This window comes from Lynx rufus, unplaced genomic scaffold (genome assembly GCF_022079265.1).
Source record: "Lynx rufus isolate CCGP_SWC_20201006 ecotype Redwood Valley unplaced genomic scaffold, mLynRuf1.p SCAF_3, whole genome shotgun sequence".
NCBI lineage: Eukaryota > Metazoa > Chordata > Mammalia > Carnivora > Felidae > Lynx > Lynx rufus.
In genome coordinates this window covers 31,237,066-31,254,978 of record NW_025814845.1, presented here as the reverse complement: position 1 = coordinate 31,254,978, position 17,913 = coordinate 31,237,066, and the positions used below count along the sequence as shown (strand labels likewise).

General features: G+C 41.1%; 1 protein-coding gene across 1 annotated transcript in view; it reads left to right on the top strand.

Moving 5' to 3' along the window:
* APBB2 (amyloid beta precursor protein binding family B member 2) overlaps positions 1–17,913 on the top strand; it is a 382,196-nt gene that overhangs the window by 188,162 nt on the left and 176,121 nt on the right. Inside the window, exon 6 of the mRNA XM_047091376.1 lies at positions 1,251–2,066. Coding sequence (XP_046947332.1) covers positions 1,251–2,066 — 816 coding nt within the window. The remainder of the gene's footprint in view (positions 1–1,250; positions 2,067–17,913) is intronic.

Genomic DNA, 17,913 nt, shown 5'->3' with positions numbered 1-17,913 from the left:
GTATCCCTTGTCTTGGCCAAGGCTGACTCTCACATCCGCTGTGGTCCTTCCTCTTGTCACCTGGATTCTGTCTTTTTCGTCTGTTTCTCTTCTGTGTTTCCACTTTTCCCTTCTCGGCTGGCCTCTGTGTTTCTAGCTTATAAGCAATAAAACATCACTAAGAATCTAATCTTTAAAAAACAAAAGCTCCTTTCTGTAACCCCATGAACCAGAGCTGTTGCTTTGGTTCATCTGCTGGTGTAAAGTCACTGAGGTCTCTGTGGAGGACAAAGGATCAGATAAGAAGGGAGTCATTTCTTCATAGACTGAGAAACGTGAAACCTTAGGAATTCTTGATGATGAATTTTATTCCCTTCCAGTCTGAGAAGCCTTTCTTTCTTCCTAGCAAGAGACACATGGAATAAATCACAGATGGTATGAACAATATTTGAGATAAATGCAACTGTCAGGTAGTTTCCTAGGAGTCCTGCAAGGGCACATGGTGACTGCAAACAGCTGAGTCTGTGTTTTAATTCAGTGGAATATATTCAGACTCCTTTGGGAGCTCTAACGCATCAGTAGCCAAGGGCTCAACGCTACCTTATTAGTAATAGTTTTATGTGTGTGTACATTCTTCAGCAACTGGGCCATTTCTCCAAAATTTCTGTTTAGTACAAACACTAAGCCCAGGTCAAAAATATTCACAAAGATATTAGCAAACTACAACGGAGATTTGATTTTTCCAGGCATCCAGAACACAATTTCTAAACATGGTTGAGAAAAATTACCTTAGATGTATGGGTACATCATTGAACGGTAACCTTTCAAGTTAACTAAGCAAGCTGGAGCCCCAGAGGATTTTTCAGCAACTTTTTTTGTTGTTGTTGCCCAAAGGAACTGCAGAATAGAAATGCGGTGTAAATGTTTAGAAGGGCGTGATTTTTAAGGTTGTGAAAAATGAAGACCAGTCACTGGCAGAAAATGCTTTTATATGAATTCAAGAGGGAGATTCTAAGTAAAATTTGGACCCTCTGACCTCTCAGCTTTTCTATAAATTGGATTTCGTGTGTCTACAGTAAGGCTTTTATTTGTTCCTATTTAATGTATGAGTGAACAGTGAAAATAAAGAGGAAAATGAGTCAATTCTATAAGGAGGTATGCAATGGAAGCATTAATTCTTTCAATTTTTTATATAAAAATGTCTGCTCACTCTGTATGCTAAGCAGTTTAATCCTGCCAGGCAGCTAATGACTAGTTTTCTTTTTTTGCAGCTGACTCAGGTGTAGACACTTTGGCAGTGTTTATGGCCAGCAGCGGAACCACAGACATCACGAATCGGAACAGTCCAGCCACACCACCAAATACCCTTAATCTCCGTTCCTCCCACAATGAACTGTTGAATGCTGAAATAAAACACACGGAAACCAAGAACAGCACACCCCCCAAATGCAGGAAAAAATATGCACTAACTAACATCCAGGTGGCAATGGGCCTCTCCGACCCAGCTGCACAGCCTCTGCTGGGAAACGGCTCTGCCAACATCAAGCTGGTGAAAAATGGCGAGAACCAGCTCCGGAAGGCTGCAGAACAAGGGCAGCAGGACCCCAACAAAAATGTCAGCCCCACTGCAGTCATCAACATAACTTCTGAGAAGTTAGAGGGCAAAGAGCCCCACCCACGCGATTCCTCAGGCTGTGAAATTTTACCCTCCCAACCCAGGAGAACCAAGAGCTTCCTAAATTACTATGCAGACCTGGAAACCTCAACCAGAGAATTAGAGCAGAACTTAGGCAACGAGCACGGGGGTGTGGAAGAGAAGCCCCAGCCGGGCCAGGACCAGGCCTCCACCGTCATCGGGAATGGCGAAGCACTCCCACAGAAACCAAACAAAGCCCAGTTCAGCCCCGAAGACGGTCAAGTGGCCACCGTGTCATCCAGCCCAGAGACCAAGAAAGATCATCCCAAAACGGGGGCCAAAACCGACTGCGCCCTGCACCGGATCCAGAACCTGGCACCGAGCGATGAGGAGTCCAGCTGGACGACACTGTCCCAGGACAGCGCCTCACCCAGTTCCCCGGATGAAACAGGTACCGCCGGGAAGGGTACAGGCTGTGGTGACACTTTCTTTTGGTGTTTTCAGTTGTTGATGGAATTAATCTCTAGTCAGACCAAGAAAAGTCATTTGCGGGCAGAAAAGAACATCAGCCTCTTGGGGTAAAATTAAGCAGTTGGTGTGCAAAATATTGCTAGATTTCTCAATGGTTTCATTTCAGTTCTTACGTAAGTTGTTTGACCTGGTAAGCATTTTTGTAAGAGAAATGGGTCCTTGGTGTTAAGCATAGTAAAACATCATCTGTTTAGAAATCATACCGCCTGTGCTTAGATGAACTATTTCTATGTGCTGTCTAGAAATGCTGGGTTTTGTTAAGCAAAATAATAAAAGAAATGCAGTTGCAGGGGACAGCGTATAACCTGATTATAAAAACCAACTATTTTAAAGTTCTTGGAACTTATTTAAGCTCGAACTAATGAAAAGTTAGAAGTTTAAAAAATTTAAAAGCCTATTCATTATAGACATTTCCCTTTGACCTTTACTGGGAAATATTTTATTAGCTTTGTTCATGTGATGTTTTAAAGTAAGAAGGTGGTGGTGTTTGTTGCTGTTGTTTTTAGATATTCAGAAGTTCAGGATTTGAGCTAGTCTAATTGAGACCAGTCTTTCTTGACTTTTGTCCATATCTGTAACATCTTAGGGTTTGTCAGAGAGTCACAGTTGGGACAGAAATGAACAGGGTTCTAAAAGCCAGCTACTTTCCATCATCTTCTCATAGCTTCGCCATTACACTGATTTTAAGATTAAAACATGTGGAGCATCTGGAGGCTCTCAGTTGATTAAGCATCTGACTTTGGCTTAGGCCGTGAACTCATGGTTCATGAGTTCAAGCCCCACATCAGGCTCTCTGCTGTCAGCACGGATCCTCTGTTCCCTCTCTCTCTCTGCCCCTGCCCTGCTCGCACACTCTCTCTCAAAAATAAATAAAACATTAAAAACAACAACAACACGTGGAGCACTTTGTTGGAGCTAAATTCAATATAAATAAGCACTCACAAAGGCTTATTTCTCTAACATAACCCTGCAGCCCGGCAACTATCCTAGTGGGTTCCAAGATTACCTTAACGTGCTGTAAATATAACAGATAGTGCCACCACGGAAGGAAATAACATTTTTGCAACCTATAAGGCACAGAAATTACAAGGACTGTAGATAAGGAAAAGAGAAGGAGACAGTGAAGACATTAACTTGTTTTAAAAAAAAGTGTTTTTGAAGTGCCCTTTAAAATTGCAGTGCTTTAAATGATGGATTTCATGAGCCTGCTGTAGCTGGATATGGCAGTAGGGAGGTTGAGATGAGTCCATTTCGTCTCCTGAATGTCTGGACCTGCACATTACTGGAAGCATAATTATGTCTGGTAATGTTACTGAGTTCACAGCTATTACTTTTTACCCATTGAGAGGATTCATATCCTATCGCTGATAGACACTGTCACCTGCTAGTGTTTGAATCTACATAAAGGACTCCTTGAGTATCTCCTATCCAAACTCCACTTCCTGTTTTCAGTGGCGCCAATAAGGCCTCATGGACTTCCTCCCGCCTCGGCGGCCTTTCTGCTGCTCTTCCAGGCACGGCACTTTCTGTTGTAGGCAAATGTTAAGTGTTAATGGTATTAAATGAACAGTAAAGTCTCCACGGTTCCTCACTCTAGACCCTTTCTCCAGCGATGGCCACCATCTTTTTGTTTTAAGTATTTCCTTTCAGAAAGCACGTTAGGCATATACCCACATTTATAATAAATTTTAAAATTTACCCATATTTTATGGTAATGATATTTTTAAAGATCTTTAAAAGATATATCCTAACATACAATAGTATGCTATGGTATAATATAAACTAATATAAATAATATTGTGTATGGGATTTTCTCCAAAATAATTGAGGTAGGGATAAAAAGAAGAAACAGAATTGACCATAAGCTGATAAATGTTAAAGATTGGTACATAAGGGTTTATTATCCTGTTCTCTCTAATTTTGTGTCTTTAAAATTCTCATAATAAAAAGTTAAAACCAGAAAAAAATTACTTACATTAGGCAGTTTTATGAATGGTTTGCTTTTTCCTCTTAGGTATATATTTTGTAGAGTCATGTATGTGAGGACATACCATTTTTCTACCTCAGATTTTTAAAGTGTCGGGCGTGCTATTCCACCATATTCAAGCTCCAGTGGTTTATTTAATGATTCCCTCACTGCTGAGCATTTGGATTATTTCCGTCCACAGAAATAATTTCTGTCCACTCTGTTGAGTGCTGGTGTCAGCGAGGGCCTGTGGAGCTCACGAAATTCAAGCTGAACACGCGCACTCTGTTCCATCTGCGCTGACTCTCTCCAGGAAACCTTTCTGGGGTCCCCTCTGCTCACCACTCATCTGCTCAGGTCCTGGCATTACTTTCTGTTGTGTTTCTGTGTAGAGCCCATTGCAGTGCTTGGCACATAGTGTAAACTTGGTTAGAGCTTTCTGACACAGTGAGGGGATACATTCATTTTTCTCTCTTAAAGTCAGTTTTGAAGGCCTTCAAAAAATTTTTTTTTCGAGAGCGAGTGAGCGTGCGCATGTGTGCACATGTGAGCAAGAGAGGGGCAGAGGGAGAGGGAGAGAATCTTAAAAACAGGCTTCGTGCCCAGCCTGGAGCCCGTCTTGAGGCTCGATTCCACAACCCTGGGATCATGACCTGAGCCAAAATCAAGAGTTGGTTGCTCAACCACTGAGCCACCAGGCTTCCCAAGACCTTCAAATGTTAAAGGAAGATTGATAATATGGTGATGCCCCTAATGAGCGGCTAAGGATAGACATTTTGAATCAAATATGCTCAAAAGAATGTGTTGTGACTCTAAAGCAGCGAGATTGAGTTTTTTAAAAACATGCTGGAACCAAAAGCGTGCCATGGTTCAACATATGGTCACTTTGGGGTCTCTGCACAGAGTTCAGCATGGTGCATTGTCTCCAAGCATTAGTATCAATAGTTTGCGGGAATACTTTTGGAATTTCCTCATAGCCAGTTGTGAACTTCTACTGAAAAGAAACCTCTTTACTTTATGATCTGAGTTTCAGGTAGTGAGCACTATATAAATTAGTGAGTAAAATAAAATAAGCGATTTTTCAGAATTTGTATTTCTTATGATTCCATCTGTCCAGTGAAACATAGTGTTTACCGTGATCACAATCAGTTTTAAATTAAACATTGTCTGTTTCACTTACAATGGTAAATTCAGTGTTCCTTATATATGTCTCGTATAATATATACATGTTTTTGTATGTAACAAACACAAATACTATTCAAAGAAAAGAAGAAATAAGAGCAAATATTTTGTAAGATACTAGTTGCCAAGTATATGTATTTGCTCATCTGCTGTGTGTTAAGTAAATACTCATCACAGTGGTGTGTGTTTTGTGACTAAATCATGACACAAGTATCTTTGGATTGTAGACTGTGCTTTGGGGAGCCTAGAAAAAGAGAACAGACTCGTTTCTGCCTCTTAGGGGCATCCTTTTCCAAGTTAGACTCCTATTTATAAAGTAAAATGCACTGCCTAACCCAGAAATTGACTACTTTCTGTTTCTCTTTCTTTCTGAATTGCTCCCTCCGGCATTTTAGTAACTTTTTTTTTTTTTTTTTACGCGATCAATCATGTATACAATATGTTGCTCCTTTATTCCTCCTGTGGAGTCTGTCCTCTGAGAAAACAAGAGCCTATTAGGAAAAAGAAAAGCATCTGTGATATTACTGAGTTTCATAGGAGTTTACAAAAGTTCAAAAGCATGCCTTGACTCCCATTCTAAAAGAAAGGGTTGCATCATTTTGATACTTGAAGGTGAGAATTTGTAATCCATTAGCATTTTGCCAGAAATACATTTCCGTCCATGGTCCCAGGTAAGTAGGATGACTCAGATAAATACAGGCTGGTCATATTGTGTGTAGTTACCTGGTGTTTTATGTTTGTTTCATGAACAGTTTTGAAATATATGACATTTTGATCCAGTTTGGTACAGGTTTCAGTAACTTGATACCAACATTTAACTTAGGTCTAATTCGGGCTTAATAAAATTGAAGATACAGAGTATGAAACTAGGTGGATCTTGTGGAATAGCCATGCCAAAAGATGGTTTGTTACTAATGTGTGCAAAGGCAGGATATACACGGAGAAAACAAACTCTAGATGGTGGGACCTTGGGCCTAATGCTTCATTAACTCCTCACTGAAAATTTCATCCCAGCTTGGTTACAGACAGGCAGTTCACATAGACTTTCATGTGTAAAGTGGGGGTGATAGCAGGGTCAGGCTTACACCAACCATGAGCATTAAGTAATAGCATTTTCAAATGATTCTTAGAACAATATCTGGCATACTGCAAGAGTTTAATAAATATTAGTGTTTATTATTATTAGCGATTACCATTACCACTTTAGCAATGGAATATAAAAATTTGCTTCTTCCTTAATTATGAATTACCTATGTTTTGGACTCTGATTTTGCTTAGAACTTTCTGCACCCTAAGGGTGGGGATTGGTTTGTCTTCATCTTTGCATTTGTATTGTCAGTGCCCGAAATACAGCAGGTGAACTTAGTAAATCAGTAATGATTAACTGAATAAAGCCGGACACCATCCTCATATCCCGAAATGGCCCTGATTTATTCAGTAAATCATTTGGTGTTACAGCTTAATCTATGTCTGATTTTGATGTTAGGTACATATTTTATAACTTAATTGGTGATGTTGCCTCGTAATAGGCGAGGCTGAAAAACCAGTTATTAGGAAAGGCACAGGGAAATCCTCTGGGCCTACCATGTGCCCATAGAACCTTGTTCGTGGCACTTTTTCATACTCAGGTGGCCATGACGGGACTTGAATCAACGTCTTCAGACACAGCATCCAGTGTTTTTCCACTGTACCAACCACAGTCTTGAGACGTAGGTATGTGACCTCCAGAGCCTGAATATATGAGATTTAATCTTCTTAAACTGGATATGTGTGGAGTAGTCATCTTGAGAATCTGGGAAATGGAAAATTATATTTTAGAGGGTCTTTCCATTCTTACAAACAACAGAGATTTAGTTCAAATGTTGTCTCCTGTGTGAAACCTTTCAAGTCCCTCTGAGTTATTGAAAGCCCTTTCTCCGTACACCGGAGACATGTTTTCAGATTTCTTTTATCATGTTCCCCTGAAGAGTTTGTAACCTTACTTGAAACTTTCCGTTTAGACATAGAGTCCTGTGAAAGCAGGAGCCAGCTCCTCATGACGTGTGGATGTGAACCTCTTCAAAGAGAACGTAACACATAGTAAAAGGCTGCATGAATGTTATCTGTTTGCTGCGTGGATAGCTGGAGCTGGATGATAAACATGTATGCTCTCTGAGGTTTGTTTTATCAATAAGCACATCTACAGAAACAGAAAAAGTAAGCACAGCTTGTAAACCATCATTGTGAAGAGTACCCGGATAGGCTGATTCTTATTTATATTCTAAGCTCCTGGGAGGGATGGAGTATTGGGGCCAGTCACTCAGTCTACCACAAACATTGCTCATATCTGAGTCCATGTGTCTGCGAGTCAGAAAGGCCAGTGCCAAGGAAAGAGGCCACTTCGATTTCACTTGCTGTTCCACTTGGCCTGGTGCTACAAATTGATCCGTGTCGCTGGAGAGTTTGAATCCTTTGATGTCACACGTTGATTGGTTTCCAGTGAGAGGCCAGCAAAGTGGACCTCTGTTGCAAGCTGGTTAGTGGGCAAAGGGGAAAGCCGAGACACAAACTGAATTATGTCAGCATAATTGGCAGCACTTATCTCTGGCCTTAGCTTAAGAGTGATAGAACTTTGGATAAGTTTATACTATGAATGCTTTCAGAAACTTCTTTAAAATTTTTTTTTTTAACGTTTATTTATTTTTGAGACAGAGAGAGACAGAGCATGAACGGGAGAGGGTCAGAGAGAGGGAGACACAGAATCTGAAACAGGTTTCAGGCTCTGAGCTGTCAACACAGAGCCCGACATGGGGCTCGAACTCACAGACCGTGAGGTCATGACCTGAGCCGAAGTCGGCCGCTTAACCGACCAAGCCACCCAGGCGCCCCAGAAACTTCTTTTAAATATTCATTCTGTGTCACTTGTTTTCTGGTAACTTCAACTATAAATGATTTTTAAATTGCTTTTCAAAAGCTCCCATCCCTTGAAAATATAATTCCAGGATATAGGAGAGGCCTAGCTTTCAGCTGGTTTGCCCTGCTGGATTACTTTTAATCTCTTAAATATCCTTGGGTGATTCACTAGGCTTCCTGTCTTGTCTTCTGAGTTGAGAGTTCCATGATGTGACAGGAGGAATTCAGGAAGACAGATGTGAGATGTTTCCAGAATAGCTCGGACACACTGTGTTCTGGGGTAGATGGTGTGATTTCCAAATTAGATTTTGTACCTTGGGGGTAAGATATAGAAATTTTTTTTTTATCTCATCCCATGAACTTAGGGAAGAAAGTGATTTTGCTCAATTAAGTATTTTTGGAAAGTTCTAGACAAAAAAAAAAAAAGAAAAAGTATTCACTTGAATATGCAAGATAGTTTTTGGTTGCTCTTTCATGATAAAGTGTTATACTTCAGGGGGTTGCCTAGGTGACTCAGTTGGTTAAGTGCCTGACTTCAGCCCAGGTCCTGATCTCGAGATTCATGAGTTTGAGCCCTGCGTGGGGCTCTGTGCTGACAACTCAGAGCCTGGAGCCCGTTTTGGATTCTGTGTCTCCCTCTTTCTCTGCCCCCCCCACTCATGCTTTGTCTCTGTCTCTCTCTTTCTCAAAAACTAAACATTAAACAAAATTTTTAAGTATTATACTTCAGGAAACAAAAAGATAAATACAATGAAATGAGTGGTAGCAAAAGCCTAACCGTCACAGTGAGCACAAGACAGTAGATGCATTCCAAAGGACCAGGAAGGACTGTGAGAGGCCAGGGTGCTGTGGTATAGAGGGAGGGTGTTCTACCTGCCAGGAGGAGGAGGAAACTTCAGTTGATAGGGATGCCCTATCAACTGGCTCCCTCTCCAGTTGATAGGGATGTGGAAGTTCAGGTACTTAAATTTACCTGTGCTGGGGACTGAATAGACATCAGATGGAGATCTGAGCAGGGCATTGACCCTAGAAGTGTTAAAAAGTAAAGAGTCTCTCTTTTTATTTATTTTTTCTTTTCTTTTCTTTTTAATTAATTGCTAAAGAAGTTTAACTTGTGATTTTTCCACACTTTTTTTGTTGTTGTTTTTTTTTAGAGAGAGCGTGTATGTGTCTATGTGCAAGAGAGTAGGGGAGGGGCAGAGAGAGGGGAAGAGAGACTCTCAAGCATGGTCCATACCTGCATGTAACCTGACTTAGGGCTTGATCTTATGACCCTGAGATGATGACCTGAGCTGAAATTGAGAGTCAGATGCTTAACCCACTGAGCCACCCAGGCGCCCCTTTCCCCACTCTGCTTTGCTTTATTAGCATTTTGAAAATAAAAAAATTTTTTTCTAGTTCGGCAAGTTATTTAGCTTCTGGGGAGAGTGTAGTGTGAACAGAGTGGCTGCTTAGGAAGAGAAAGGGTGGAGTCCTCTAGCTGTCCTGTGGAAGGTGCTCCCAGAGGTGCCAGGTGATGCCCTAGTGCCCTTGATGGAGGGTATGCAGCCACTAAGATTGTGATTCAGTGGAACCATAGAGATAAAAATATTACTGGCGGCTTGAAAATTTCTGGCCAAAATTCATCATGAACTGTCTGCTCAGACTCATTATCCTCACAGAAGAACCTTACATTATATGTCATAGAGAGGCTTATGATTTTAAAAGCCAAGATGTTGCAGAAACATCCATAGTCAGTAAGCTGAACTTACCCACATCCATGGGGAACTGAAATAGATCTGTAACCTTACCTTGATTTTCACTGACCAGTATTATCTATGTAAGTTAACAACAGCTTAAGGGCTTGTGAATTTGCTCATCATGGTTTTGTTCATTAGTTCATCCATTTTTTCTTTATTTTGTTACTTCATGTATACGTACATATACCGACCATTTTTTAAAAATATTTATTTATTTTTGAGAGGCCGGGGAGGGGTGCGGTAGGAGGGGGGGTGGATAGAGGATCTAAAGCAGGCTCCACACTGACAGCAGAGAGCCCGATGAGGCTCAAACTCGAGAACAGTGAGATCGTGACCTGAGCTGAAGTCAGATGCTCAACCGACTCAGCCACCCAGGTGCCCCACAGTTTTTAGCAACCTCTTCTGTGTTCTGATAGGTGCCTGAGACCTCGAAATAAGTTAGAACCAGTCCGTGAGTGCAAATAGCTCCCATACAGTTTCTCATCCCCATGCTCGCAGCCCTCACCATATGAAGAGTGCCTTTTACATGTGTCTGTGTGTTCTTTGTTTCATCTTGTATATGTCAGTACCTCAGCAAGCGTAAAGAGATACAGCCTATCCCAGATCAGGCCCTGCCCAGATCCTAGGCAGCCTAAATTTATAAGCAAAAAGGAAAAGATGTTTAGATGTTTTATTAGTTTCTTAGGGCTGGTGTAACAAATTAACAAATTGCCACATACTTGGTGGCTTAAAACAACAGAAATTTATTCTCATGGTTTTAAAAGTCCAGAATCAAAGTGTCAGCAGGTCAGGCTGCTTTTGAGGGCTCCTTCTGAAGGTCCCTTCTTGCCTCTCCCAAGCTTCCCACGGTTCCTGGCAGAGCTTGGAATTCTTTGGCTTATAGCTGTGGTACTGCAGTCTGTGCCTACGTCTTCCCATGGCCTTCTTCTTAGGACACCAGTCATTGGGTTTAGGGCCCTCCCTAATCCAGTATGATCTTACCTTAGGCTGATTATATCTGCAAAGGTTATTTTCAAATAAGGTCACATGCTGAGGTTCTGAGAGGGTATGGATTGGGGGGGAGGGGGAAGGGGGAACTACTCAACACCAGTACAGATATCTTCACAGGTAATTTTTTAATACATGCAGCACAGAGGAGATGTGAGGATATTTGCAGGAATTATCATGTTCAGATTTTGCAAGAAGGAGATCTTACATTTGCAGGTATTGTGAGAACTGATAAGTGATCAAACTGTGCTGCCAGGGGGACCTCAAGATGGTTTGGGGTTCCTTCGTCCAAATTCTTTACTGTAGAGATAAGGAAACCTATGTGTGGAACTGACCCTGGGGAATCTGAAATCATAAAACCAACTGAGACAGGGAATAAGTGTGGAAAGGACAGGAAAACACGACAAAGACATAGTTCAGCTTCAAATTTAGCAATGTGGCTGAGCTCTGAGGGTAGGACAGTTCAGGGAATGTGGCATATGGAGATGGAATTATTCCTTTGGATCAAAGCCTAAGAACAGAGAGGGATATTGGTAATAGCCATGTTTTTCTTACCTGCGTTTGAGAGACATTGCTCCCCAAACACACAGGATCTTCGTGGGAGCTATGCAGAATATAATAGAAAAAGATACGACTTTAAGACAATGCAAAGGTAATAGGATGCCATGAAATCTTCAGAAGTCACAGATGGGCAGTGCTGGAGAATGTACAGACAACCCTCAGACAGGTTTTGTCCTGTAAACAATGTTTTAGAAAACTTTGAATTAGAAGCCAGTGCCTAGAAATTGGGAGCTTTCATTACTTAAAAACATGGGTTTCTCATTTTTCTTATAAATGCAGGAATCTCACAACACTGGGCTCAAATGCCCAAGAGGCAACAGTCAGTGGCAGCCGTTGAGATGGGTCCTGTCCTTCCTAGCTTGAGGCACTGGACTTGGGGACCCCGGCTGTATGTGTCAGTGGACTCAGCTGCCACATACACATGAAACTATTAAGGTAGAATTAACTAGCGGAATGTTGGTCTTGCCAGGTAGGGCTGCATGCTGGTGCCATAGAAGCAACGTCCTGGGATCATAGTCATTCTGGTGTCAGTACCATGCCTTCTGCTAGAATTACAAAGTGTGACATGAACTGTTAAGCAAAACATGCTTGAAATTTCCAAAGACGTCTTTAGATGACTTCTCAGTGTTCTCCATCTGTTAATCTGGTTAGAGGAGGGGAAACATTAGCTTTTCAAAAGCTAGGATGTGGGTGGTTCATAAATTTTGTGCCTCACGTCTGACCCAATTAATGTACGCAGTTTGCTCTCGTAAATGTGAAGGTAGTTAATGATTACCCTTATAATTTATATACTGTATTTCCCTATTATTAAAACCCTTAGATGCAAAACAGTGAAATAAGATCTTCATATTCAAACACTTCACTGGAAAAGTCAAGTCATTTGACTGTTAGAAAATCGTATGTGGTCAGCAGTCCACACGGAATGGTCAGAAAGCAAGAGAACGGGGTGACCCCCCACTCCGAAGCATTTCTCTTGGTACCTAAGAGGGGAGGTGATATTTGTTGTTTGAGCTTTCATGTTTTCTTTTTGTTTAACTTTCCATAGATTTTCTCTTGAATATGATTGAATTTAATCGTGGAAAGCATTCTTGCTTAGTATCGTTAGGGACATTGTTAGTTGATTGTTCTCCCTCAGTGTTATTTGAAGAAGTCTTCACATTGAACTGAATTTGTACATCTGAAATATGATAAGGGTGGATCTCCATCCTGTAAATGGCTTGTTTGTTGCCAGGACCCTTTTTCTCATACAAATGATAGTGTATGGTGAAGGTTATATAAGGTCTACAAGATGGCTGGCTCATGAAAGCATATTTAATCCCTAATAGGCATGTAGAGTAGTATTAATAGAACCACAGAACCTTTTCTTGGAATGTTCTAAAGAAAATGTGGTCATAGGGGCGCCTGGGTGGCGCAGTCGGTTAAGCGTCCGACTTCAGCCAGGTCACGATCTCACGGTCCGTGAGTTCGAGCCCCGCGTCGGGCTCTGGGCTGATGGCTCAGAGCCTGGAGCCTGTTTCAGATTCTGTGTCTCCCTCTCTCTCTGCCCCTCCCCTGTTCATGCTCTGTCTCTCTCTGTCCCAAAAATAAATAAAACGTTGAAAAAAAAAATTAAAAAAAAAAGAAAATGTGGTCATAGCTCCACGTGGAGTTGTCAGAAAGTGAGAGAGTGGAGATGACCCCAACTCCAAATCGTTGGGTAGGGACTGATGGGAGGTATAGCAAGGGAAGTTCAGGGGCTGGTCATGGGAAGAGACCTGATGATGGAAGTCTCCGGGAGCACTTCTCAGACATGGACAGACTCTCCAGTTCTTACTTTGCTCTTCTGTATTTGTTCCAAGTGTGTGTCCTTTGGGGAGACCTCTGACCAACATTTCCTTTGATCCCTTGCTCACCGTGGACAAGGGAGACATTCCATGACCTCCTGCCCTTCATTTCTTTACCCAGAACAAGCATCAGCTTCTTTCAGGATTTCCAGGTGGCTGTCACCTTTTTAGTTCATGTCTTATCCCTCTGTCCCCTGATGACTTTTCTTCTGTGTGTTACAGAGCGACAGCCCTGAGTCAGAGAAGGGACTCCATGTATAATATATCAGAGAGAAGCATTTTCACCTCAGGTCTATTATATCTTCAACGGAGTTAAGGATTATTGGATTTGTAAAATCTAGGTGGTTGATTTTTAGGATACCCTTAGTCAGGTTGATAGGTTCCCTTACTCCACTTAACATACTTTCAGTCCAGTGAATGCCTACTGAGTTCCTACACATGCAAGGAACTGAGCTATTGCTCTGGGTGAATCCCAGATTGAGACATAATCTTTCCCTCAGAGAACTCATAGCCTGCTTCCTCAAGATTCTTTTAAATCTCTTCATCCATATCCTGGCATTCATCACTTCCTGGGTGTTAGAGGAATATATCCTAGCTCATCCCACTTAATCACTTACTTAACCTCTGAGCCGCAGCTTTCTTATCCCTAAAGTGGGAATAATAATAGTAGAACCTATCTCATTAGATTGTTACATAAAGCCCTTGGCACAAGCCAGGCCCACAGAAAGCGTGTTTTGAAATGTTAGCTATCATCATCATTATTATCTTATCTTTGCTGTGAGGTGGGAAGCTTCTTCAGGATATAGTCTGTTTTACTTTTGTTGTTCTGTTAATTCCCAGAGTTCGTACAACAGGTGTGCGTGTTTCAGTGAATGTTATAAAAAGTAAATTGTATTTTTTAAAATTTTTATTTAAATCCTGGTTAGTTAACATATAGTATAATATTAATTCCAAGTATATAATACAATGATTCAACACTTCCATCCAGCACCTGGTGCTCATCACAACAAGTGCACTCCTTACTAGCAGTATAACAAATTTAAGGTAATGAATTACTTCCAGGAAATTCACAATAATTAGGGCGATGCATATATCCTCTGCTTTGCTTTGCTTTTGTTTTTTGATTTTTGTTTTTTTAAATCCTCGGCTTTTCAAATGTGAGTATGTAGGAAGATCTCCTGGGGATCTTGTTGAAATGCAGATTCTAATTCAGTAGGTCTGGGCTGGCGCCTGAGATTCTGCATGTTTTAAAGAAAATTTTTAATTGTGGATATTCTACATTTGTAACGACCTCTTTCAAGTGATATTGCTAGTGCTTGACCACAGTTTGAGAGGTAAGACTGGACTGCAGGCTGCAGAAGGAAGGGGATACCAGGTAGAGTTTTGCCAAGTATGGAGAACAGATAAGGGTCGTGAAGTTCCAGATAAGGCGTTTCTGCATGGAGAGAAAAGAACAGAATTGAAAGATAAATGGGGTTCAGGGAGGAAAAGAAGTGGTGGACACAGTAAAAAAAAAAAAAAAAAAAAAAAGAACCTGGAAGAAAACAGAAGAGATTACTCTAAGGCAGTGTCCTCAAACTTTTTTGGTCTCAAAGACCCCTTTACATTTCGAGAAATTATTGAGAGCCCCAAAGATCTTTTTTTTCATGTAGATTATATCTCTCAATACTTATGGTATTAAAGATTTTAATGGAGATTATGTTTTAAAAGTTATTCACTTAAAAAAGAATAGCAAAGTCATTATTTAACAAAATAGAATACGTTTTGTGAAACCAACCAGTTTTTTCAAAGCCAACAGCAATTTAGTGAGAAGAGTGATATTGTTTTATTTATTTGAAAATCTCCTGTATGGCTTAATTGAAGGCAGCTGGATTCTCTTATCTGCTTCTACCTTCCCTGTGTCTCCATAAATTGTTTTGGCTGAAGTAGATGAAAAAAATCCTGCCAGTCTCATACACATATGTAGCTGGAAAAGAGAGGAATATTTTAATAGCTTTTTCAGGCAATCGCAGGTATTCTTTTTTGATGTTACACCAAAACTCGATAATCGGTAGTTTCTTAAAGGTTGGTTACACTGTGGAATCTGAAACCACAATAGTAAAGTTTTTTGTATTGTTACATTAAAATCCGTTGGTATGTCATGCATTTTGAATGGATATTTTACCCATACATAATTTTGTAACATCACGGATTAGTGATTTGGAAAATATTGGTTCAATGAGTTGTGTAGATCTTGCAAATGTTGACACATTTCATTATACGGTAGGAAAACATTACGTTCGTTAATCTCACTCCCTATCTCATCGGAGAAGTCAGTAATTATTGGGAAGCTGTCAAGCTTTCAGTGGCAGATACAAGTTTTCCAAAATTCTAATTTTTGCTTGAAAGCTCACATTTTATCATTGGCACAAAACTGTCAGTTGTTTTCCTTGAAGTGACAGGCTCACCTCATTCATTTCTGAGAAAATGTCTGCCTGATACCCAAATTTGAATAACCACGGTTTGTCTGTCAGTCGTTCTTTTTTTTTTTTTTTAATTTTTTTTCAACGTTTTTTTTTATTTATTTTTGGGACAGAGAGAGACAGAGCATGAACGGGGGAGGGGCAGAGAGAGAGGGAGACACAGAATCGGAAACAGGCTCCAGGCTCCGAGCCATCAGCCCAGAGCCTGACACGGGGCTCAAACTCACGGACCGCGAGATCGTGAGATCGTGACCTGGCTGAAGTCGGACGCCCAACCGACTGCGCCACCCAGGCGCCCCTGTCAGTCGTTCTTTTGAGAAGAAAGTATATTCCATGTGCTTTTTCCTTCAAACAGCGGTCATGCCTCCATCTACAGAAGAAGTGCCTTATGCACACTTAGATTGAAAAGATATACTCAAGGATTGAGGCTTAATGAAATTAATAATTTTTACTGCTTCAACAAGGAATTCTTAGGTGAAATTAGCATCATTTTCAGTGGGAGTGTATAGTATAGTTACAGTAATTACTAGTACAGTTTGTGCCAAACAGTACCATTTTCTTGCTTCATGCTGAAAAGACAGCAATCTTAGCCATTATTTTTTGTGCCCTATCAGTTAAATGTCAACACAGTGGAAAAGGCTATAAATAACATCTTAGAATTATGAAAGTGACTTCTTTCTTTCTTTCTTTCTTTCTTTCTTTCTTTCTTTCTTTCTTTCTTTCTTTCTTTCTTTCTTTAATGTTCATTTACTTTTGAGAGACAGAGACAGGGCGTGAGAGGGCAGAGAGAGAGGTAGACACAGAATCCGAAGCAGGCTCCAGGCTCTGAGCTGTCAGCACAGAGCCCGACTCGGGGCTCGAACTCAAGAGCTGTGAGATCATGACCTGAGCTGAAGTTTGCCACCCAGGCACCCTGCACGTGGAATTTTTTATTTTTATTTATTTATTTATTTATTTATTTATTTATTTATTTATTTATTTAAATTTTTCAATGTTTATTTCTGAGACAGAGAGAGACAGAGCATGAGTGGGGGAGGGGCAGAAAGAGAGGGAGACACAGAATCGGAAGCAGGCTCCAGGCTCTGAGCTGTCAGCACAGAGCCCGACGCGGGGCTCAAACCCACAGACCGTGAGATCATGACCTGAGCCGAAGTCGGACGCTTAACCGACTGAGCCACCCAGGTGCCCCAGAATTAGGAAAGTAATTTCGACCTCAGAGCCCCACCCCCCTGAAACTCTCTAGGAATTTGCTCTCAGTGTGGGGATCAGTGCTTCCAGCAATTTGGTTGGAGAGGAGTCTATGAAGGGTAATTATGGGAGAGGTCAGATAGATAGATGAAGACCAGATTGGAGAATGCTAATGCTCAGTTGTGAACGTACTTTTGTTGGTGAAGAATGGTTCAGTGGTTATGAGAAAAGAGTGTCATTTGTAAGGTGGAGTTTGAAGAAAGTCTGCCTGACATTGGTGCCTAACATGGGTTGCAGGGGCAAAGGAGGCAGGCAGTTTTGAGAATCTGCCAGCAAAATCCGTTTGAGATGATGAAGATCAGAGGAGACTGGTAGCTCTCTAAAAATATAAGTGGAGGAAAGGCATGTCTAGGATTTGGCAGTTGGTTGGATACGCATGGTAAGGGAGAGAGTAGAATCAAAGATGTGAACGTTTCAGTTTGAAGACTTAAGAAAATGCGGGTTTTCAGAAATAATGAAGTTAGGAGCAGGAACTAGGTTTTGAAGGAGGAGGATGTTTTTGATTTTGGATGTGTGAGTTTGAGATAACGTGCAAATAGCCAGGGGGTGATGTCCTGAAGCAAAAGTGTGGCTCTACTCCAACACCAAATTCTTCCATAGTGTCTGGGACTTTTATATGAGCTTTTGATGTGTTGTGGTTCTAACCATACATTACTTTAGATGGGTGATGGGGTCAGGATGGAGTGGGACATGGGTGGCCTAACCCAGTTGGGTGGTATTAGAGGGTTGCCTAAAAACACCAGTGACACAGTTATGATGGTTGGAACCAGTCTGCTCTTTCATCCCGTTTTAAATCTGACACATGCATTCCATTTCTCTAAAGTTTACTTATCTGGAGTAAAGAGAAAGGGCCACATTTAGAAAGACAAGCATACTCTTCTACTCACAAGCTGACATTGACATGGGC